Source organism: Ciconia boyciana, chromosome 5 (assembly GCF_034638445.1).
Source record: "Ciconia boyciana chromosome 5, ASM3463844v1, whole genome shotgun sequence".
NCBI classification, from domain to species: Eukaryota; Metazoa; Chordata; class Aves; order Ciconiiformes; family Ciconiidae; genus Ciconia; species Ciconia boyciana.
In genome coordinates this window covers 68,267,595-68,291,298 of record NC_132938.1, presented here as the reverse complement: position 1 = coordinate 68,291,298, position 23,704 = coordinate 68,267,595, and the positions used below count along the sequence as shown (strand labels likewise).

The 23,704-nt window shown below is 37.4% G+C and overlaps 1 protein-coding gene across 3 annotated transcripts in view; it reads left to right on the top strand.

Annotated features, from left to right (window-relative positions):
* The window catches only part of ARHGAP10 (Rho GTPase activating protein 10), a 151,442-nt gene that overhangs the window by 77,553 nt on the left and 50,185 nt on the right, over positions 1-23,704 (top strand). For all 3 annotated transcript variants that reach the window (XM_072861793.1, XM_072861792.1, XM_072861791.1), the window contains 6 exons: positions 580-645; positions 7,083-7,157; positions 12,302-12,389; positions 13,763-13,821; positions 16,449-16,554; positions 17,177-17,336. In XM_072861793.1, the coding sequence (XP_072717894.1) occupies positions 580-645; positions 7,083-7,157; positions 12,302-12,389; positions 13,763-13,821; positions 16,449-16,554; positions 17,177-17,336 (554 nt within the window). The remainder of the gene's footprint in view (positions 1-579; positions 646-7,082; positions 7,158-12,301; positions 12,390-13,762; positions 13,822-16,448; positions 16,555-17,176; positions 17,337-23,704) is intronic.

Below are 23,704 nucleotides of genomic sequence, written 5' to 3'. Positions count from 1 at the left end.
GTTTTGATGTGAAGAAAAAGAATAAGATAGGAACAACAAAGGAATGCTGAATCTCAGCTGTTGTCCTGTTAATGCATCTGCTTTTATGTAGTCAGATCATTAACTGCTGTGAAATGATATACGTGTCCTGTATCTTTAGTGTGGGAATTTCTTTGGCTTAGGGTAGGACTCAGTGAAAGCCCTGCTGTTGATGATTATGTTTTTTCATCATAAGTACTTCCTTGTCCCATTTGGTTAGCTCTCTCAGATGTTGTCGATGTTGCAGTAAGTACCGTTAAATTCCATTTTGCATCTGCCAACATATGTACCTAATCAGAGATCCCATTCTTCAAAGGCTGCTGCTGTGAACAGATTCAGTGAAGCCACTACCACCAGAACGAGACTTTACTTGGGCTAGGCAGGGTTGTGAAGGAGAAAAGGGGAATTCTATAGAAAAAGTGATGAAGTATTCCCATTCCAGAATATTTACAGGTTTGCCTGAGAAGTACTAGCTATGTGATTAAGTCTAGCCTTATTTTTCAGTGAAAGACATAATTGTAATGGTGCTTTAAAACTTTTCAAACTTTTTTTCCCTTGTAGGTGCACAATTGGATAAGATAGGGTTCACTGTCATCAAAAAGTGCATCAGTGCTGTTGAAACACGAGGTAATGATCAACCCAACCTGTTTGTGGAGGAGGTGGAGCAGCTGGTCTGCTCTTCCAAGAAGGCCTGTGTGATCTAGTCTCCTGTAGGTCTGTGGGAAAGACTTAACATGGTAGATATTACACCGATTACACTGACCAGGGCAGGAGCTTCCTTCTGTCCAGTCCCAGCCTTTTATATATGGCTTTCCCACAAGAAATGTGTTTTCAAGAAGTGCTCAGAAGGGGGTAATAGCACCTCTCTTGACAAAGGAAGCCAATGTTAGTGTGCAACAGCGGAGAAAAAAACCCCTGTGTCTTGTAGGCAATTCCTGTACTTTTGCTTTGCTGTTGGAACAGACTAATTTTAGTATTCCACTTGTGGACTTTGAATGGAGGTTTTCTGTTTAGTCACTTGAGACAGAAGGACAGGAGCTGAGCAGGCAAGTGAATAACAAAAAGTACTGAAGTACTTCTGGTGGAGGTAGTCTCACACCAGAGACAAGGATGCTGTCAGGCTTACTGTTGCATATGCTCATTGCTGTACCTCCAGAATTGGAGACAGAAGAGAAAGTATTCAAGAGGTAGTTGGGATTATGATTGTGGAGGCTCTCTGTGTGACACACTCTGTGTAACTTGGGCACTGGATAATACCAGCTTTTGATATTGCTGCCGTGCGAGGAGACAACAATCCTGTTATGGACATGCTGAAATGTGAGGTGACCAGCCACTCTGAGGCTCACTGCGTTGTATATGGTACTGTGTGGAGAACCTGCTTGTTTGGTTGTGTTTCTTTAAAAAAAGAGGTGAAGAGGTGAAAATAGGTAATTGGTTATGGTGTATTTCTTAGTTTGTTAAAAGAGGTGTTGAAATTTCGCTATGTGAATTTTGGTTTTCTCCTAAATTGTTGACCTTCCTTCCCCTCCCAAAGGGGAGATTTACAATTTTTCAGGAATTGTATCTTTTTTTCCTAGAGATTTAGCATTGCACAGGGCAGAACATTTATACCTTTCTTTGTATCGCAGTCCAGCTTAAATAAGATAGCTGAACAGAAGAATGGGTTGGTCACACTTCCTGTCAATGCAGGGTCTTGTTTAAAAGCAGTGTCTTCCATGTATGCACTTACTATACAATATTATTAGTAAGACCAAGCAGCCTTTGTGATATTGAGAATTTAGCATTTAAACAGAAAGAAGTATCTGAAATCCTTTTTCTCTTGGACTTTTTTGTATCAGATTTGTATCAGACTTTTTCGTATTTCAGATTAGACCATATTCTATCTGGTATTATTTTTGTTCATTCTGTTCTTTTGAATATTTTTCAAATAAGGTATGCCTGTCTCATCACTTTAAAAATTTCAGTTACTGGCATTTACAATCTGAATATTTCATCTGGGAAACAATGCAGATAAAGCTCGCATCCTACAGATAAGTTGCCTTCACTGCAAAAACCTGCTTTGATATAGAATGGATCTTCTCTTTCCACTGGATGAGGCAGATTTTATGAAAAGGGTAGCATGTGGTCATGTAATGAAAGGCTGGTCATGCAATGAAAGGTCTACAGCACAGTGACTGGTTACCTTACAATACCTTATGAATCATGCTTACTGTAAGCAGTGTGGAGTACGCTATATTTTGGTTTATTATCTATAGGTGCATTCAAATAATTTTCTTCAAGTAGTCTTTTTTTTCTTTCTTTGATACCCTTTGAACCACCTTTGAGTGGTGGTTCGAGTCCGCTCTGTTCTTTATGCCTTGATTTAGGTATATGTAAGAAGGTGCAAAATATATGTGTAACCCCACCTAATATTGTTGTTCAAAACAGATGATAAGCTTCCATAGATTAGAAGCATGTGTCCCCATAGTGAGATCTGCCCTGAAGCATACTTGGAAGAGAATTAAAGTTACCAAAGTTAGCTGCAGTATTTCCTGTCTTTGGAGACCTTGCAGCTTCACTATCCCTTGCACACAGCCTTTGTAAGACCTGCCAGTCTACAATAGAGTGCTTTGTGGTAATTACTACCAATGAAAATGACTTTTATCTATTAATTTTGTTTTGGGGAGTACTTAAGGGAAAAAAAAAAAAAGAGTTTTTAATAAATATTTCTTTTCCCAGGGATTCAAGAATGGGTTTAGGTGAGGTACTACCTACCAGGAACTCAGCAATCCCCCTAGCTCTGTTTCAATGAACTTGATTCGTCCATTGCATTTCAAGCAGTTGTTGATGATTTTCTGTTTATCAACACTGAAGTTAACATCAACTGCATTAAAAAAAAACAAACAAAAAAAAGCCTGACAAACAAAATCCTGACTTCATCCATGAGACGTAACTGAAGCATTCCTAAAGGATCAGTTTCTGTTTTTTGCAGAACCTGCAGGACTTTCTGCTGATGTCTGCTGAGCTAAACAAATGGAGGGCCAGGAAACCATTCAGTTGTTTGCCTCAGAAGGGTTTGGCCAAATAGTTGTACGATGAAGAAAATACATCTTTCGGGCTGCAGATTTTATACCTATACTTGTTCTTAAAACAATTTTTACTTGATTATTTTACTTTAATGATAACACATCAAAGGCAAGTTATGTTCAGCAGAAGAAAACAGGACAGATGCCTCTTCAGAGACTGTGCTTGTGTGCCATGTTTTTATCTCTTTTAATCATAATGGGTGTGAGGTTGGCGTGGGTGGAAAGAGAGGACAGTCTAGTGTGGGTGGAAACTGAGAATAGTCTTGTCATGTCATAGCAGAAAAAGTCTGGTATTCGGAGAGAGAAGAGCATAACAGAGATATTGAACATAAACTTGTCAATGGCTGGATAATTTTTTCTCAGTTACGTTCCCTTTTATAAAGCCAAGAAGGAAGTTATTTGCTCTGAATGAATAGAAGAATCAAAGGCAGTGTCTTGGTTAAAATGCATGTAAGCTTCTGATTTAGCATTGCCTTACGAGACATTGGCTGTGCTTTACCTGGTAGGAGACGCTGAGGCATCAAGATATGCAGCCTGTCTCTCACGTACTGAGCATGATGCTGGCTGGATGGGCACCCGTGCTTTGTCTCCAGGAGAACACTTTGGGATTCTGTTTGGAGTATTTTATTTATAATTCAGTACTGAGAATAATACAACAGGGTAGAAGTTTATAGAAACATCAGAGAGCTGTTTGCTCCGGTAGTAAAAACTCTGTGCATGTTTTTGTGTGCAAGTAGTTGGTTGTACCTTCTGTGAGGATGTGGTAGGTAAGTGTTTGCCAGAGCGGTGTTTGTCGTGGTCTTAGAACTACCGGAGCTGCTAATCTGAGCTGCGGAGAGAGATGGCAGCATTGAGCTGTTTGTCCAGCCTGTCTGCTCATGAGAAAGAAAGAAGATGGTGAGGAGGAAGTAGAAGACGTTTTCACGTAACAAAAAAAATCTGGCATTACCTTGAATTTACAGTGTCACTTGTATGGCTGTTTCTGTACTGTGGAGTTTGATATAAAAAGTTATATTTGCAGCTGTATTACTAGTCTGTGTCAGCCACATGTACAATGCCAGCCACAAAGTAAACTTGCCTACATACCTTGCTTACAGTAGTATAAATTACTATTTTACTTACAACACCTTATTTTTCTAAGCATGTTTCACAAATTGTGTGCCTGTGCCAAATTCCAGTATCAGACAGCCAAACATCTTGAGGTAATGTAAGTATGAAGGAAATTATGCTGCGGGGCTTTACTGCTCAAAGTTGCCAATAGTGACTGGTTGAGCCGGCAGACACAGCGTCTGAACCCTTCAACATTTTAGTCAGTGGTAAGCTATTCCTTGCAATGAGTCATCTCGTCAATTGTGTTCTGTAAATGCCAAGCATTATCAGTCTTGGATGTGCTGAAGATCTGAAATGTGCAGATTAAATCAGAAATAGTACTGTTTCAAACCAGGTTTGTATATTTTAAATAAAACATAATTTAAAGGTATCTTTAAAGGTATAATTTAAAACTATGTTGAAATATTAATTCCTCTTTGCACTTCTTGGTGTCTGCTAGCAATTAGCTGCGCTTCTTCCAGGTTGATGGATTTGAAACTGATCAATTATCTGATAATTACTATCACAGACTCATGATTATTGCTGGAGGATTGTCTTAGTTTCAATACTGCCATAATTTCAGAGACTTTTGCATATCATGTGTGTTTTAATATTGAGCAGTAGTTTCTGCGGTTTGACCTTAATTATTTTTAAGCCCGTAAATGTATGTTTAGGGTCAGCATGGTTTGATTCCCCCTAGTTTTAATGTTAGAAGCACAGGAAGTCACGAAACAACTTCTGAGATAAGCAAAAGCTGAGCTGTATTTGACTGTGATAGTATTTCTTCAGCTTCTTAGCTTCTTGCATACAATGCAGAAGGTACTGAAAGTCATGGAGGTCATTGTATAAAAAAAGTGTGATGCATTTTGGCAGAGCATTAAAAAGCTTGGTGTTACTTTTGTACCAGAATTTTCCTGGACACCTCTGAGAAATTTGAAGTAAAAAATAATTGCTGCTCTCACAACAGATTCCTAGTGCATCCTTGTTTGGAGTGAATCAAGGACTATGCCTATTTTTTTTTTCTTAGTGTTTGCAGTCTTGAAGTGGTGTACAGCATGCTATCATGCTGTTGTTCTGGGCATCACTGGAAAACTTACCTGGTTGGGTTGATAACTTCATATTTTGAGAAGAACAGTATTGTGCCCACATAGCTCTTTCTTGCAGTTCTTCTGTGCACAGCTAAACTGTGAGCATACTCTAGAGTTGTGTTTTTTGATGACCACAGATGAAATACTGGAGATCTGGCTTATTCTGTTATTTTGAGCCAGCTCTGAACGTGACATCTGGCTTAAGACTCAGCATCATTACAGTGGTGTCTGCATCCCGGGGAAAGAAAAGGGCCAGTTTTGCCCAGGTCGAGCAACCGAGAGAAGTAGCAGCTGCTGCTATAGCCCGTCAGCTCCCTGCTGGGGCACAGGATGGAGCAGTGCTAACAGGGAGGAGTTCAGCAGGCTCGCAAAGATCTGGGATGGCTGAGGAGGCTGCAGACTGTGTGAGGAAGAGGAGGGGGTGAGAGAAGAAGGAAAAGATGTAGCAAGGCTAGGCAGGAGGAGGAGGTAGAAAATGTGAAGTTCTCTCCACCGCATTGAGAATTATTGCTGTGTATTATGGTTGTGTCTGACAGTAATTCATTAAAAGGCTAATGATTTTTACATACTTCATCTAATATTTATTTGGGAAGAAACTTTTTCTCATATGACTGGTTTTAATTTTCCTTCTCTGGGTTGGAACGGTTTGGTATTGAAACTGGGAATTCTCCACAAGTCTTCCTTTGTTGAAGGATATTTTGAGTAAGAATACCACATAATCTGTTATTTGAAAAGATTTCCTTGGAGTAGAAACACAGGTATTCTGTGGCATTTCTACTCTTCCAGGCCAATGTGAATATAGAGGTAGAGTATGGTGGTGTTTGTAGATGGCTGCTTATTATGTGGCCTCTCAAACATCTGTGTCAGCTTCAGGTAATATTTTACCTCCCACTATATGGGCTCTGAAACAATGCAGCAGACAAAGACATACCTTATTTTGCCCTTTTCCTTCCCTGCCCCTTCTCTCCCTTCCGTTTTCCTTCAGTTTATCCCCAGGGAAGTAAAACTATGAATATAAACCTGGGTGTGGTAAAGGAAGGCAAAAGCAGGGGAAGAAAGGGGGTAGAGAAGTGAATGTGTGTGAGAGGATGGAAGGGCACAGAGGAATGACAGGAAAGTGGTCCAGCGTCCATGTGAAATGAGAGTACGGGACTGAAAATATTATGCCAGTTATGGCTACTCTATTCATCCCAAGCAAAACCAGAAGTACCGATTTCAAGTAACCTGTGGTGGTGCCTCTGGACGTAACTAGTATGTGGACCACAGTGGGTTGGAATGAGGCCTCGTATCTTAAATGAAAAGCATTTACAAACTTGAAAAAGCATTGGTTTTGAGGACTGGGACTAGGCTCAAGTTTTTCTTTATTTTATCCAAACTCTTTTTGTCAGCCACATATTTGGAAAAAGGCAAAATTACATTTATTAAAGAAACCTTGATTTAGCATTTGTTGGTTCAGTTCTTGCGTTATTAGAATGTGGATGCTGATGTATCCAAAACGTCATTTAAAAGATCTGAAAACAGCCATTGATTTTTTTTTTTTCAAGCAAAGGTTTGTCCCTGTTTGCTTTTACCCCCAGTTTCTGAAGTGGAGTTAAGGTACATGAAGCCTTTATCAAAACATAACATGAACTTATCTTAAAAACACAGAAGAACAAAAGAATTCTTGCAATACTTAATTTATAATGTTGTTCTCATGACTGTGTTAATACTATGTAGTCTGTCTGTCTGTGAGGAGAATTTGTTGTCAGGGGAAAAGTTTTAATGCTAAATTTGACTGTGGCTGATCTGCCCTTTTTTTTTTTTTTCTCCTTTTGCATAATAGGTATAAATGACCAAGGATTGTACAGAGTTGTGGGGGTGAGTTCAAAGGTCCAGAGACTTCTGAGTTTGTTGATGGGTATGCCTCTATTTTACAATCATTTTTTCAATATTTTTTCATGTTGTTTGATTGTCAATATTTAGTTTTAAAAGCATCTGCCTGTAGTTGTTCTTTATATGGGCCAAATCTAGTTTGCTTTAGTCCGTGTAAATAATCCTCATATCATCGTAAGTTCCCCTCGTTTAGCAAGACCAAGATTAGTTGGTAGGAATAAACTAAGAGAACTGCTATGGGACATGTAGGAACAAATAATGGGCTTTGTGCAAGGTTGATTTAAGTGGGATTAAAGCAGCCTAAGTAGAAAGGTCTGATCAGAAAATTCAAAATACCACATTCAAGAAGGTTTGAAGCTTATTGCTTCAATGTTTGAAGTTTCCACCCTTCTTCTCCCTTGTCTAAGACGTACAGGTGTACACGCCCATGTGTGTCTTTACTTAATCACTGTGCAAAATAAGACATTTAGTTTAAGCCTACTGGCAAAGAGCTCTCTGGTTTAAGAGGAGGAATATGATATATGTATTAATAATAACTATGTGCCAAGGCGGGGGACAGATGGAGAAAGGATTTGTTTTTATAAACTTAGTAGTATAGCTTTTATATGTGGGTAACATCTTAGACTCTCTTATACCTAGTTAGCCATGTGTAGCTTTTAAGCTTTTTTGATTCATAAAATTATTCTCAGAAACTTTTTTCCCCACTTTTCTTTCTGGAAATTTTGATGCATCTTTAATCCCAGTGACTGTAGTTCTCTTGCCACTCTGCTGTCCCTGTGGGGGGGAAGTAGTATTGGCACCTGGATGAAATCCCTTGTCTGCCTGATACCTCTCACCAAAATAGTAGCCATGACTGCAAGATGTGTCGTGTTTCCCAGTTTCTTGTCCTGAGGCACTGACAGTACATGCAGTCAGACAAGACCACTGGGATTAGTTCATTTTTATAGAGCTTCCAAACCTGTCACTTGACAGCAAAGGTCTGATTCTCAGGGATTCATTGGTATGCAAAGAAGCTTGTTTGCAGTTTGCACCAGGCTCTTCTCCAGAACCATGCATGCTCCATCTGTGCTGATAACACAGTGTTCTTTGGCACTGCAAACTGGAGGAAGCCAGAAAGTGAATTCATTTCATTACCCCAGACATTATGTGAATGACAAAGCGCTTTTATATTATATGCTGCTGTCAGTTCAGTGCCACCTGTAAGACTTTTTCTTTTCCTTCCTTTATTTTTTCAAACAGGCTGTCTCTTCAGAAATGATAAGACATCAGGCTTGAGGACCTGCATGTCATATCAGTCTGTCATAATGACCTTGCTAAATATTAATTTATGATCTCTTACTTTAATCAATATTAACAGCACCCTGAAGTTCTCCATTAGTGCACATAAACCTGTCTGTATCTTTAAAGTATTGTAGCAAAAGACTCTTTTTGGAAATACGAACTGGGATTAATAAAAATGACTGATCTGTAACAAATTCTCATGGTTGTTTATCTGTGTTGGAGTTAGCCTCAATAAACAATAACCATCTTTAGCCATTGACCATAGGAAGAATGATGTGTTGTCACTCAGTCTCAATTAAATGCATTTGATATCATAAGATGTTTTTTAGTTTTGTACTTACTGGCTTAGCTTGGGCGTGCAGGTCTGGCAGGCAAATTTTCCTCTTTGCCATTAGTGGTATCCAAATTAAATAGACTCAGGTTGCCAGTGGTTCAGTAGCAGCTGGAAGAGTTTACTGGGGATTCCAGCGTCTGCTTTTAGTTATTTTTTAAAATTAGAAACATTTTTTGTCATTCCCAGGATTCATATATTTATTTGAAGTAGGAAGAATACAGTGGTATCAAGACAAGGCAAAATACTGAACAGAAAAAAGTTAGGGTGCAAGCAGGTGCTCTTTTTCTGATGATTTGTTGAAAGCGATCCTATCTGTGCTCTTTATCTGTCTGTCCTCAGAGAAGAATAAAGAGGGTTTCTTTTTGATATACAGTGGTACAGAGAATTTAAAATGACTCATTAATCTTTAATCCTTTGTCTCTGGGTATACTCTTAGATACCCTTTTATATGAAAGATCTTTCCAGAATCATAAAAACCTCATAATAACTTTCTGTATTTTAAAATGTTTGATAAGATTTCAAAGTATTTTAAGCTACTTATCATTGACCATAGGGCTCACAGTCTGAAAGGCCCAAAATGCAAAAAAAGTCTTCCAAATGGTAACCAGGGACATAATAGTGTGTAGTTTTGTCTCTTTTTCAGAATATTTTCTATAAAATTTGGAAAAGTACATTGAGAGTCAAGAGAGTATGAGAAGACCAATATATGCTTTTCTAATACTATGAATGCATAGATTTTAATCTTTAATGTAAAAATCTAATGAAGCCAAGTCTTCTGTAAAATGAGGCTCAGCAAAGAAATATACAATTCTACTTAAAAAAAAAAAAGTTAATTTTGCAATTAAGTTGGTCCTTTAAGTTACTTGTAACTACCATTGTGCTATGGTGATCTGTTTTGCAGCAATAATCTTGTCTAAATTTAAGTGAGGCATGTGGTAAGGAAAACATTCATTACATTTCAAGGGAAAATGTTAAATTAATCTGATATCCCATTGTAAACAGGGGTACAGAGTTAGGACTTCCAATGTTATGGGAATCTGTTATAAGCAATTCAGAGTGGATTGTCAGCAGTCAGGAGGCTCAGTTCTTGAAACGCGTCAGGGACCAGTTCCTGTTTCATCTATGATCTACGTTACAGGTCTGACGTGGCTCATTTCATACAAGCTGCCTACGTAGATTTCATACAAACTACTACATAGGTCAGCTTTCATACAGACCCTTGCTCGTGGTGAAATGACTGCTAAGGACTTGGAATTTCTACTGATGAGTTCAGTTTTGATTTCTGATACTGCCTGGCGTGAAAAATGCCAGACATTACATGTTGTAGAAGAAAACTTTCAGGTACCTCTGCCTTTTCAAACACAGCAGCTTTCAAAACAATTACCCTGAATTCCTTGTCATTTTATATACAGTAAATGACAGTATGCATACACTCCTACAGTGGGCATATTGCCTATGAAAGCAGAGAGAGTCTCCTCCTAAGCTAGTTTAGTGAACTGGACTGTTTTTATAAACTCTAGCTCCCTTATTGTCAGAAAGATTTGCATAAAACTTAGAGCTGATCTGTCAAAAGCTGTTCCATAAATGTGCACGGTTATTTTTATACGCGTAAAGTTGCCATTCAGTGCACAGTGGCTGCTATGTGAACAAGTAGCATGAAAACTAGTACAGTAATTTATGAAATCCCAGTTGAAGTTCATATAATGGCCTGGGGTGTTTGAAGTAGAGGGAAAAATGGAGCAGGAACAGTCAAATATATGGGGTAGTGGGGCACAGAGCTATGTAGGGCAACTGTCAAGACGTTTTTTTCACTTTTGGTTTGAAGTCTTGATGGCTTCTACAATCAAACCAGGGATTGTTTGGGGTAGGTAGCAGGGCCAAATTTTGTTGTGTGTTTCCCCCCCCCCAAGAGATAATGAAATATTTCAGCAATACCTTCTATTTTTTATTTTAAGAGGCTTGTGTTGGAATTCAGACGCTTGTTACTTCCCTCCCCAAATTCATCAACAAATTTTACATAACTGAGTGCATCCTTTGACTATAAAGGAGGTTGATGATAATGAAGCACTTATTTAAAAACTGAATATTACACAGTGGTTTAGTAACAAAATCCCCATAGATTTAACTAGTTTCTGATGTGATGGCAGTTTTTATTTCATTAATTCAGTAGAAAGGTTTTCTTTTCAAAAAAGAGAATTTGAACACAGAAACAGCTAGCATGCTAACAAGAGGAAAAAATAAACTTTTTCCTGAGACAATCTTGAGTATTTTGGGTGGTGGTTGGCTAGTAACAATTTGGTAGAAAATGTTATCTGACTTGTATTTTTAAATGAGATTTAAATAATTGATACAATGAGGTAAAATATTCAGTTACAGAAATAATTGCTTGGCACAGCCTTTAGAACAGAATTATTTAGTCCCAGTAAAAGGACTGCACCTTTAATCAAGGATCGTAATTTGATTTTTTAAATGTGTCTGTCGTTTGTCTGACAAGCAAAGTAACAAATGAATTCTGAATTGTATGAACTGGTCAACACGTAATCTGTGTCAGCTACTGCTGTAGTTTGCTGTAGTGACTGACTGAAACGTGTAGCAGCAGTAATAACAGAAGCTCAAGCACTTGCAGTTACCAAATACATTGTGGGCTAGTTTGGCCATATACATGCGGTGATCTTGTGTCGACTAGCTATTGCTTCCTGTTTTGAAGTGAAAAGGGTTTTTTTGATTGCAAAACATTCCAGTGTGCTGTGCTGTTTTCTATGTTCTGTCAAAAAATCTTTCACCTGATGGGTCATTCAGACATACGACCATTTGATTTGATCTGCTTTGTTATAAGTCTCTACCAACTAACGTGGTAAAGATGGGAGGAGTTTTGTGAACCTGACAAATGGTCAAGCAAGCGAGTATTTTTTTCTTTTTGGCTAAAACTGATCAAATAAGGGAAACATTCTGGCCATCTTGTAGAGGAAACTTACTGGTAGAGAAAAGTCCTTTTTCTGCTTTTGAAGCACCTCTTAAAGGTTTTCACACAGTAAGGAGGGTCGTACTGCACTTTGTTCGCTATTTTCATCAGCAGTCCAAAATAATGGTTTAGAAGCAAAACTATGGAAGGAATTCTAAAAGATTTCTAAGTGTACTTGCATTTTAAATAATGAAAGAAAAGAGGAAAAGATAAGTTACGCTTAGTGGGTCTTTTTTCTAAACTGTTTTTGCACATCTTTCTGTGTTTGTGTACATCTTTCTGGTTAATTAAAGGTGAGAAAATACCAATTTCTACAGAGATCTTTTTACATGAAAGTGATTTTTTAATCCTTCATTAAAGAAAAAATCACCAGCAAATACTTTTTAAAACAAAATATGGAAATAGAATTTATAAAGAGGTTTAGATATTAAGTCTTCTTAGTATTAACTAATAGTAAGAAGGACATGTTACTTATACATTAATGTGAACAAATACCTAATGATCAAACTCAATGTGTTGCTGTTCATGTAGGGCATACTGATTTAGAATTCCCTTTTTTCATGGCCCTCTTCTCTTTCTGGATATTTTCTAGATGCAAAAACCTGCAATGAAGTTGACTTGGAAAACTCTGTAGATTGGGAAGTGAAGACAATTACTAGTGCTATGAAGCAATATCTGCGGTACGCCTGTCTCTCTCATTTATTTATTTATTTTTTAGACTATGAATTCTGTATTCTAATTCTCCTATGCAGTGTGTTAAGCTACATTACTTACTTTTCCTATATTTTGGCATAGAGGTTCATCTTGTGCAAACACCATGTTTGTAATTTGTCTTGGGGGAAGCAAAATAATTTAGCAACACTAATAGTCATGTTCATATGAGACAAGGCCCAAAACATTTTTGTGTCAGATACATAAACATTTCACTGATGGGTCAGAAACCTGAATTGTTAGTAAACTTGCTGAGAGTCGTTACTGCAAGTCAGCTTAAGATTGTTAAAAGTTGTTTGCCTTTTTGTGTTTTAATGTGGTAGGATGAAAAGGGAAAAGGTTATGAAATTTTGAATGTTTTCTTCTTTTCCTTCTGGCCCTTGCTCTGATGTTCTAGGTGCAATAGTAATAATATTTTGAGTGTTAAAAGCAAGAATTTTAGATGTGTTCTGTGTTCAAATGGCTTGACCAATTCCTGATCAAGATATTTTACTAAATTGCCCAAGGACGTAGAACGTAGAACTTTTGTGTGTGTCTCATAGTGTAACACAAGTACAGTATTTTTAATCTGCTTTTTTAATTAAATAAAGTATTACTGCAGCGACTATCAAAGAATGCTGAAGAACTATTATCAAGATAAAAGTCTCTCTTACGGAGTGTAGGAAAGAAAAAAAAAAAGTAGGAAAGAAAAAAAAAAGTGCACATGATGTATGAAAGTGCACATGAAAAGTGAAGTATTTCCTGCCTACAGTATTTCCCATCTGAGTGTTTACTCCAATATTTCATAAGCATCAGTAAAGTCAGCTTAATAAATGAAGGTTCTAACTCTGATGTTTTAACTCTTGATTTCCATTATTCAGTACACTTTTCATTGATGACTAAGGTTTTCAATTTCAATTTTTCCATTTGAAATGCTTTAGAATTTTGATTTGTGGATGGCTACTGCTCAGCAAAGTTTTAGGACCTTTATTCTTTCCAGTAAGGCATTGACTTGTGATTCCTTGTATTTTAAAAACAGTAATGAAGAATTAATTGCATAGTATATGTGGACAATCTTCATCTGAGAAGCAGTCTCGGTGTTGTAATTTGGAAAGGTGCCTTATGATAGACTGGACACATCACTTCAGCTCATGGAAAGTGAATGGGTGTATTTAGTCTTATTTTCCTGATAATACCAAGTTTCCCATTCGTGCTGGAGATCATTGAATTCAAGGGCCACCGTAACAATGGTTGTCTCCAGTGCGAGGATTATACTACTGAATGTTAAAAAGGTTTCCTGCTTAGAGTAAGTACAGATAGAAAAGAATATAGCTAAATTTATTATGTCATCCTTGTTTTACAGAAGCCTTCCAGAGCCACTGATGACATACGAGTTGCATGCAGAATTCATCGTTCCTGCCAGTAAATATATGACTGTAGTTCAAATAAGAAAAGATTTCTATAGTACCATTGTGGCCTTAGGAGCGCGCTGCAAATGCCATTTCAGAAAAATTCTTCACCCTAGTAAAAATATAGGAATAAGAAATAATAAATATTTTAAAAATATGTAGGTTTTAACCAGTGTTCAGTTCTAGTATGTGTCACGTGACATATCTGTTGTCAGACAAGCTTGTGACAGACTTAGCATAGTGCAATTTTTACTTTTATGGAAAAACTTTTGGATAGACATTGTAAACATTCATTCTTATTATCTTAATTATATAATGATAAACATCTACTTAGCTTATGATTTTTTTTTTCTTCCATTTATAAAGAGTATGAAGCTGAGTAAAAGAAAATACACTAATTTGAGCTCATTTGAATCCTTAAAGCACAGCTGCCTGACCCTTGTTTTCCGTGCCTTGTTAGCTCTGTATCCAGGCTGGCTTGAATGTTCCTCATATTTTAGTAGAAGAAAAGAAAGAGCAGGCCAGATTACACTATGGCAGTTCAAATACAGACTTGGAGAAGACACAACAGCATTTGTAGTTCAGCTGTATGGTATCTAATGTACATGGAATTTTTTTGGAAGAGGATGGAGGGAAACTGTGTAAGAAAATTTTTGGCAAATCATCAAACAGATATTTAGCTGATTTTCTTTCCAGCCTGTAGCACTTCTGGCAAACTGTGGAAAGCAAAATTAAAATAAACTTTGAGACAATTGCTTTATCTTCTTCGGAGTGCTGTAATGACTTTCCAGGACTGCAGAATGTGTTCACTTGTGGTCCTTAATTCAAAATGAGAATTAGTTAATGAAATCCATTAATAAAGCACATCTTAGAGGCCAAGCGCTTAAATAAAATTCAACATACTTACCTAGATAGTGAGTCTGCCCGTTTGTATTGGAAAGTGTTAAAATAATTTCTTGACCTATGAAGTTTTGCCAGCAGTTTCTCACTTTATTTTCCTTTCTCTATTTTATAGTCTCTTTCAATAAAGGAATTCAGTTGAAGTTACCTGTTTTAAATAGTACAGTGTTCATAAGTAGTATACAATTTTGTAGAGGGGTTGATTCTATGTAGTGGGGAGGGAAATTTAGTCAACGTTGCAGATCTGAGTTTCGGTATACTTAAAAATAGGTAGTCAGTGTTGTTTCCTATGTTGGCCATAAAAAACCACCACCACCAGGAATAGTAAGGAATATCCTTTTCTCTGAAACTATGGCGGGGGGGGGGGGAGGGGGGGTAGGAAGCCAAAATTAAAAGGTTCTCCTTTCACTTTTCTTTTCTTTATACCTATCAGTGTAGATTGAAACTATATAAGCCTTGACTGTATCTTGTGATTAAGTTGCTTAGCCATTCTTTAATTAGAGTTTGTGATTTCACATATATGTAAAATAGTCTTGCTTTAAAGAAGGCTTATGTTTTTCTGCCTGTCTGAATTTTGATTAGCTGACTAGAAGCTAAACGTTTTGCATTTTGGTAGCCTTTTTTCTTGCAGTCTGTGCATGGCTGTTCACTGCAAAAGAATAAAAAAACCCCTAAAATCTGTAGCAATATGCAAAGAAAAAAAAAGAAAAATCTGTAGCACTATGCACTGAAGAAATATGGTGGTATTTTATATGAAATACACTTAACAATCACATTTGCCTTGGAGTAAAATGGGACCTGATGAGTGGTCCTGGTATAAAAACTTCTTGCATTCAGAGTAGGTTCTAAATTTTTCTCTTTATGTACGTTGTACTAAGTATTATTATATACAAGAGAAATACTTCTACTCCTCTCATTGTAACCACTACTAAGCTGTAATTTTGTGATTTAATACAACTTTGAGAAATAGGAAGAGGGATTATTTTAATCTTTTACAGATTCTTGTTTTCATCTGTGTACTAGTGGAATGTGTAGGGAAGAAAATTATTCAGTTCAACATGCAACACACAAAAATAAAAAGCTCCTTGCTTGTTTTTACTTTATTTCTGTATTGTACTAGAGAGGGATGCCATTGTTATTCAGGGCCCTTTATTGTAGAATCTCACTCAGTAGGTTTTTTGCATGATTATTCTTCTGTGTCTTCAGAGGTCATTAGATTTTCTCTTTCTGAGCACATAAATCTTCTACACGCGTTGTCTTACGCAGTTTCCAATGCAAGGTAGCATAAATGCAGTATCATTAGCTGCATAGTCCCAACAAAACTGAATTCTAATGATGAGGACAATCAGTTAACGATGCTAAAATGTAAAGTCGTACAGTTCCACTCTGGCATGCAGTAACATCGCTCTTCACCTTGCAGTATATTCGTAAGCAGATGAGTCCAATGCAGCAAAGCAATAACTACATCTGTCGGTTTTTAAAAATAGATGAACAAAGGCATCCTTTTGCAGGTGGATTGAAAGATGAGTTCACAAAATAAGCAAATAACTTGATAATTCTAGAACAAGATTACTTGTGAAAACAAAGCGCATATGTTCAATATTGCTATGTTTGGAGATACATAAGTGGTGAAGCAAACTGTGTGCAGTATGTTTCTGTGCAGGGGTGGGAGAAGCTTTGTGTTTTTGTGGATTTTATTTTATTTTTATTTTTTGAGATATTTATTTCTATGTCCCATAGAAAGTGGGAGTCCTGAATCTCGAGTTAATGCTGTTCACTTCTTGGTCCATAAACTCCCAGAAAAGAACAAAGAGATGCTGGAAATTTTAGTGAAACATTTAGCGAAGTAAGTGTTATGACCTGCTTTCCTACCTTGTCAGAACTCTTGTCCTTACCTTCGTTTAACTACAAAGGGCCTTAGTTAAGCGTGGCTGGAGCTGAAGCCCATCTCGATGCTGTCATACACAATACCAAGAACCAAACGTGCAAAAGCAGACAAGACGTTTGACTCATGCTGTGTATATTTTGGCGGGAAAGGCAGAAATCTAATCCGTTAATGAAGCCATATAAGTATTTACTTTAGCAGTCCTGCCAGCAGTTGAGGGTTTGATTGAAGTGAGAAAGGGAACATTATACTTTCTTTTCGCAAGTTCTGGCAAAGTGAATAGTGGAGATCTGTTAGCAAATTTAAGTTGGTTTCACACTTGCCCTGGTCCAAGGCTAAGTGCATTTTATATATTTAAGTTCAGTAAGAGAGTGCTTTTGTTTTTAAATTGCCAGTGAAAGAATGGCTTTTCTGTTTTCCAGAATTCAGTAAGACTTTATTTGAAGAAACTTTGCACAAAACAAACTTCTAAAACATAGATTAAGGAAATGTAATGTTTTCGTTTGTAGACTGCAGTTTCCAACAGTAATGGAAATTTTTCATAACCTATTTCCTGTTTTTTCCTTCAATTCTTTTCAAAAAGTGTTTCAAAGCATGCCAAGAGGAATCTAATGACTGTGGCAAATCTAGGGGTAGTATTTGGACCAACCTTAATGAGGCCACAGGAAGAAACTGTAGCAGCCATCATGGACCTGAAGTTTCAGAATATCGTTGTCGAAATCCTGATAGAAAATCACGAGAAGGTAAGCTTTGCTACATCTCCACGTTTCTGAACGTTGTCTAAACTGATCTGCTAGGCTTAATGGGTAGTGTGGAGTTAAGTATGATGTTACAAATAGCTTAATTCTAAAGAATGTCCTCTATACACTGTACGCTTTTTGGCTATTTATACTTGATAAGTATTCCTGTTCATAGGTAAACTGACATTTCAGAATGCATATTTCCTGGCAATAGCAGTGCTTCTGTGTGTATAGTACACAAATAGATTTCATTTGCATATGTTTTTTTCTGAGCAAAAGTGATACAAGACTGGAAAAGAGAAAGCCCAGGCTCAGTTTTTAGCTCTTCCATTAAATACTTTGAGCAGGGTCTGAATTAATTGTTCTATGTCTTCATTTTTCTTGGAGTTCACAGAGTAGAAAGAAGACTTTACTATACTCTGAATTTTATGGGTAAAAAGCACTATGAGAGAGCCAGGTATTAACATTTCCTTTGTTTTCAGCTGAATGTGTGTTATTTTAAGCCTTTGTGTTTGAGGTAATACTGAAAATAGAAGTTGTTGTTGCTGCTGTAGCAGCTGCCAGTTACTAAGGTGCCTTACATGTACAAGGTACTGTCCAGAATATCACTACATGTGATCTGTGATCTGAAATTTAAAAAAAAAAAAAAAAAAAAAAAGTCGTCAGTCCTTTACTGGTCTCTTTGTTTGGGTACTCCTTTGGGAGTCCCTCGTGTCTAAGCTGACTTCTGGAACGGCATGTTTGAGGTACTTTGCTTGTACTGGGAGGATGGGCAGCATCTCCCTCAGTCTTATTGTCAAAAAAAGGTGCTTTGGAAAAATTCCAGGATGTGCTTTTTCCTCTCTTCTTTCTTAAGCACTCTGAGCATTGAAATAGTTATTTCGTTTAAAGGTTAACAGTGTTGAAATTGGCTATCTAAGTCAAGTCTTATCTACTCTAAATAATATCTGTCTCAAGTTTTTCTGACAATGTAATTACACTACCTCCCTGAATGATACAGGCTGGGCAAAGCTTCTGTTGGCATAGCTGTATCCACATGGTGGGTTTTGTTGGCTTAGTTGACTTAGGGTGTAATGCTGCCCTCACACACACATTGAGCAGATACGGTATTGTTCTGTTGGAAAAATACTGTGCTGCAGATGTGGCTCAAGTTCTAAGCGATAAATATTCTAAGAGTTGTAAGCCATGCTATTCATTTTGGACCTTATAAATGAAGGTAAACCTTGCAGTACGCTCATGATTTTGAAGCTATTGCAGTGACCACAGAAATTTAAGAAAGTGGAGAGAGAGAGAGAGAGAGTGAGCAGAGCCAGGATGTTTTAATAACATATGGAAGTTGAGGTTAAGTTATGCTTATTCAAATCACTAGATCACCACAGATTAGCACCATTTTATTCTTATGCCAGCTCAGTCACATGTTGTTAAAAACTGGACATCAATTTCACGTTTGAAACATTAATTGTAGTGGCCTTTCTTGCTCCTCTGAAAATGTAGAGAAGCAGGGAATGGAAAGTACATTAAAATGATACTGCATCATTTTCCATAATTCCTTATGCCTTGTTTAGAACTAGAAGGCTATATTTTAAGGGATTTCTGTCATTTCACTGTCATTTCTAACTGAACTTGCCATCAGTGGTCTGCCTGCAGCAACCTCTCCCACGCTAGAGCTGCTTCCAAGATGGAAGGAAGCCCCAAGTGTGACCTCTGTGTATTTATAGCAACAGCAATGGAGAGGTGTGTGTTAAGGCATTACAAAAATTTTATAGTGGAATTGAATATGTTGCCTTTACAAGTGAGCCTTCTTCATTTAGGGCAGACCAAGGACCTACTTTTAATGGCAAGCAGGCTTATTGTCACTCTAACATTCATTTTATATTGTTGTTTTGAATTTCTATGCATTTCAGACTTTCTAAGAGTCTTGCATTAGGTATTTTTATTTATAGTCCTGGTAAAGTCCTAGGAAAAGTCACCAGCTGTGGGTTAAAATACTTTCAAATATTCATTCAGCTGCTACTCCACCTCTGCTAATTTTTAGCAGCTTCTCCTAATAGAAGTGAAGTTTGCAATTGTAGAAGAGTGGTGGAGTCAAGGTGGAGGTACACTGACACCAACAAACTTGAAACAACACTTCACACTTCATGCATATGTAATTTATGGCTCTGGCAAACTGCAGAGGCATTTCTTTTCCCCTGTAGCAAATGAAATGACTAACAAAATTCCAAACTGTAGAAGCAATAGCCATCAACATTTCTGGTTTAAATACGGTAACTTGGTAGGCAAAATGGTAAAAAATTGTTATGATTCCTCAAATATTTTAAAATTCCATCAACGTTCATTATGTCTTGTGTGGATAGCTTTATTGAAGGAGATCCACAATTCATTTTTAGGAGGAGACATAATTAATTGGGTTACTGGCTTTGAAATCCTGGTGCAGTCATTTCACTATCATCACTCTGCTGAGTCCTAATTAGAGAATTTCTATGCAATTTATGTGTGGAAACCTGGATATGGGGACTTGCCCTGAGACAGGAATATGATGCTTAGTGCATAAGCTGGGTTGTTGTTTTTTTTTTTTGTTTTGTTTTTTTGTTGTTGGTTTTTTTTTTTAAAGCTTTATTGATATGTGCATTTATTTCCTGCTAGCTAGAAACCAGTCAGTACCACTTTCACCTTGTTTACAGGCTGCATACGTACTTCCAAACCATGGCTGTGAACCAGTTATAGTAGGTTGAGGAGGGGATGTTTTGCAAAGTCAGACCAATGCTGAGACTTGAATGCTGGAACTAGGCTGTGCAGCCTGATGTGTTGCTTAACTGACATTAGAATTGCACAATGATTAAGACTATAAGGGGAATAGAAGAGCATTAGGGAAATAATTGTTTAGCTTTTGTTCTTGTCAGTTGTAGATAAGTCTCTTCCAGGCAGAGTATTTCTCAGTGTTCAGTCAGAAGATGAGCTGTAGAAGCAGATCTCTACTTTGAAAGAAACAGCAAAAACTAGACCCAAGCTGAGACAATATTTTACCCAGGACTCTCAGAACCACCTGCTGTGGAAGGGAGGCCAGTCCAGAGGAAAATGAGACCTGTAAATTGTCGTGCTTGCTTCTGTCATATGGCTGTAGGGGAAGGCCAGCCAGATATGCCAGGCAAAGTAGGAGCATGTTGAGGTTTCACATTAAATGACCTCTCTATATTTTTGCCTGGAATTGCCATGTTTTGTGTTGACTGGGCTGTGTGCACCAGCACTCTCGTTTCCCGTCGCTTTGCAGGTCTTTAAGGTTGGTGTCATTTCATACTTGGCTGGTTTGTCCCCTTCTCCCTTGCCATATCTGTCTGGTCTCCCTTGATTTCCATGTCCCATATCCTTTCCCTTCACTAAAAAAGCATCAAGAAATTCATGTTTGTGTCTCGTCATTGTGTTCATTTTGCTTTGAAGCTATGCCTTTCCTTGGTGTTCTTTTTCTTGAGGTAACGAACTCAGGGGCTGACTGCAGCTGTGCTTGTACAATGCCTGGAACAATCTTTGCTTGGCCTTTAGGTAATCCTCTGATGAAAAGTGGTAGTCAACTTGGACCCAAGAAAAGGTTTTGATTTATCTTCTCCTCCCCCAAATGAGTTTCAAGGGTATACATTAATTTTTCTTCCCAACAGACTGAAAATCTTGGACTTCTCAGCTCCTCTGGTCTTTCTTTCTGACTTGCGGTGAGAAATAAGGGCAGTCCACTCCACAGCAGCATGAAGAGCATGCACGTGTTCATCTTGCTGTTTGTTATAATGTTTTGGCATCTAATTGGAATGAATGTCACTATTCAAAGGGCTTATTTATTTGCCATTTAGAGATGCCTCAGTGGTAATGTGAGCCATTTTGGTTTCTCAATTCCCTGCACATTATTTTAAGAGGGGGGAAAAAAAAACCAGGATAAAAAAAGAAGTCTAAGAAATGAAAGAAGATGAGGGAGGAGGTTGGAATAAAAATCTCAGTGGGACTGGAATATTTAAACCAGCATATGGGGGAGGAAAGAATAGTGAGTACAAATAGCAAGATTGCAAAAACAGAAAGAAGATGAAAATTACAGCGAAAGAAAATTAGAAGAAAAAAGAGAGAGGCTAGACAGAAGTCCCTTATGGAGACTGGGAAGCCAGAGTCTGCTGAAAGGGAATAGGCATGGTAAAAGGTACCTTTTCCTAGAATTCAGACAACCTATGGGCAAAATTATCTCAAAGACCTTCATTCTGAAAAACTCAATAGTTCTTATGTATGAGGCAGATACTGTTTTCACTTGCTTTCTGTATTAATCTTTTTATGAACAGCAAAGATTTTACATACTTTAGACAAAATATGTCTTTGTTTTAGCTTCATTTTGTTCAAAACAGTTTTATGGAGAAATCTTTTTTTATGAAATAGAAATGTTTTAATTTTTCTTACTTTAGGCACTTTTTATGTGGTGGTTTTTTTTTTTTTAAACTAAAGGGAAGAGAAGAATTTAATACTACTGAGCTCTTAAGCCAACATCAACTTCATGTAGTAATACTTGGAAAATATTTAGTCTTAAAACATATTACAGTCCATAATACATGCAATATTCGTGAGACAGAAGAAATGGAAGCAGGTGAAGTCAGTTGTTCTTTTGAGAGTATGAAGTGGCATAGTCAGGTGTGGCATGTGTCTCCACTTAGCAATCACTGCATGTTTACAGCAGTTCTGTTGCAGGTAAATGCTTTAAGGTACAGTGGCAATGCCGTCATCTAAACTAAGACTGTTTTTTGACAACACAGAAGATCTTTTGAAGTCCTGGTAAAGGGACATAGGAGAAATACTAACGAGGGCTTGTTTCAGCTTTTGTGTTGCTTTGCTTTTGGCTACAATGGAGGACCAAGAAGCAATGCATTGTAATAGTGGTGGTTTGTTGTGTAGCAATTTGAAACCTCCCCAAGCTGAATGTTTCTCAAGTCAAGAAGCATTTGACTTGGAGGGAGAAAAAATTGCATTAAGGTATCTCCATTAGGGCAGAGTTTGTGAAGAAACACATGAGCTTCAGTTCAGGAAGGTATCCAGCATGTGCTTAACTTTAAGCACGTAACTAATCAGAAGTGTCATTGAAGCTATTCCTGAACTTAACTCAAATTACATGCCTTAATCATTGGCTGAGTCTAAAGCAGAAAGGGCAGCAGGCACAACAAAGAAATTCATCATGGTTTCTGGTAGAAGTCACAGCAGCTCTTTTGTTCCACTATAGTTTGTGCAAACTCTTTAAATCCTTTCTCTGCCCTGTGGATAGCAGAAAGCCCTTCCATGTAAGACACGCACACATGGTGTGGTAAATTGACTGCAAATCTTTTTGTTTGTTTGTTTAAAACTACAGTTTTATAAATCTTAATGTAGTTTATGCATAGTAAGAAGACTGTATATCAAATCTCCACTCACGTTTGTGACTGCAGTTGATGACATTAAAAGGAACTGAGTCTGGATCAATACCTGGATTGGTATGCTGTTAGACTGCTCCAAAAGAAACAAAACATGTACTGTGAATAACCATATTAGTTTAAAAAAGAAAATCAAAACAAAAGTCATGTTCTCAGGGATAGAAGCAGTCTGCTGAGATGCTGCACTACAAGTACGTGGCACGTACAAATAATATGGACACAGACTTCTGGCTTCTTGATTTGCCTATGTTATTTCCAGTTAATTTTGGGAAACTTCCCTCAACTTTATATGAAATTTCCAAGTGATACAGATCTCATCTTCCACTGCCCACAGGCAATGTTCCTAAGTAACTAAACAGAAATGATGATAAAGGAGTGGAATTCAGTTGACTAATATTTGCTTCAGTCTTCATGGTCAGGGTGCTGTGCTTGCATGTGTGGAGGAGGAGGCAAGGGAGAAGTCCTTATGGAGAATGCTAAAATGGATGTTCTTAAATAAAATTTTGTTAGTCAAAGAAAATATTCTGTGAAATGCTGCAGGGGGCATGGAGAGGGGAAAAGTTATTGCACTCCTGAAGAGTTTAAAAAGTAAGTTCTTCTGCAGAAACCGTGTGACGTAAGAATTATACTTTATTGCAGCTTTCAGTGGTAAATGAAGTATTGAATTTACAAACTTTTTTTTTCTTTATATTGGTTAAACTGACCTGAATGCCATCCTGTCTGATCATTGCTAATGGATAATAGTGCAATAGTGCTTGTGGTTTTGTACGTACTCTTCAGAATTCTAGTAAGCTTTTGCCTTATCAGAGAGGTTAGTGTATTTCAAACCATTTAACAGATTTTTGAATAAGCGAGATGTGGCAGTCAGGTGATAATACTTTATTTCCAATATTTTTGTGTGCATGCCATTTACACTAATGAAGCATCAGTACTTCATTGGAGAGGGTG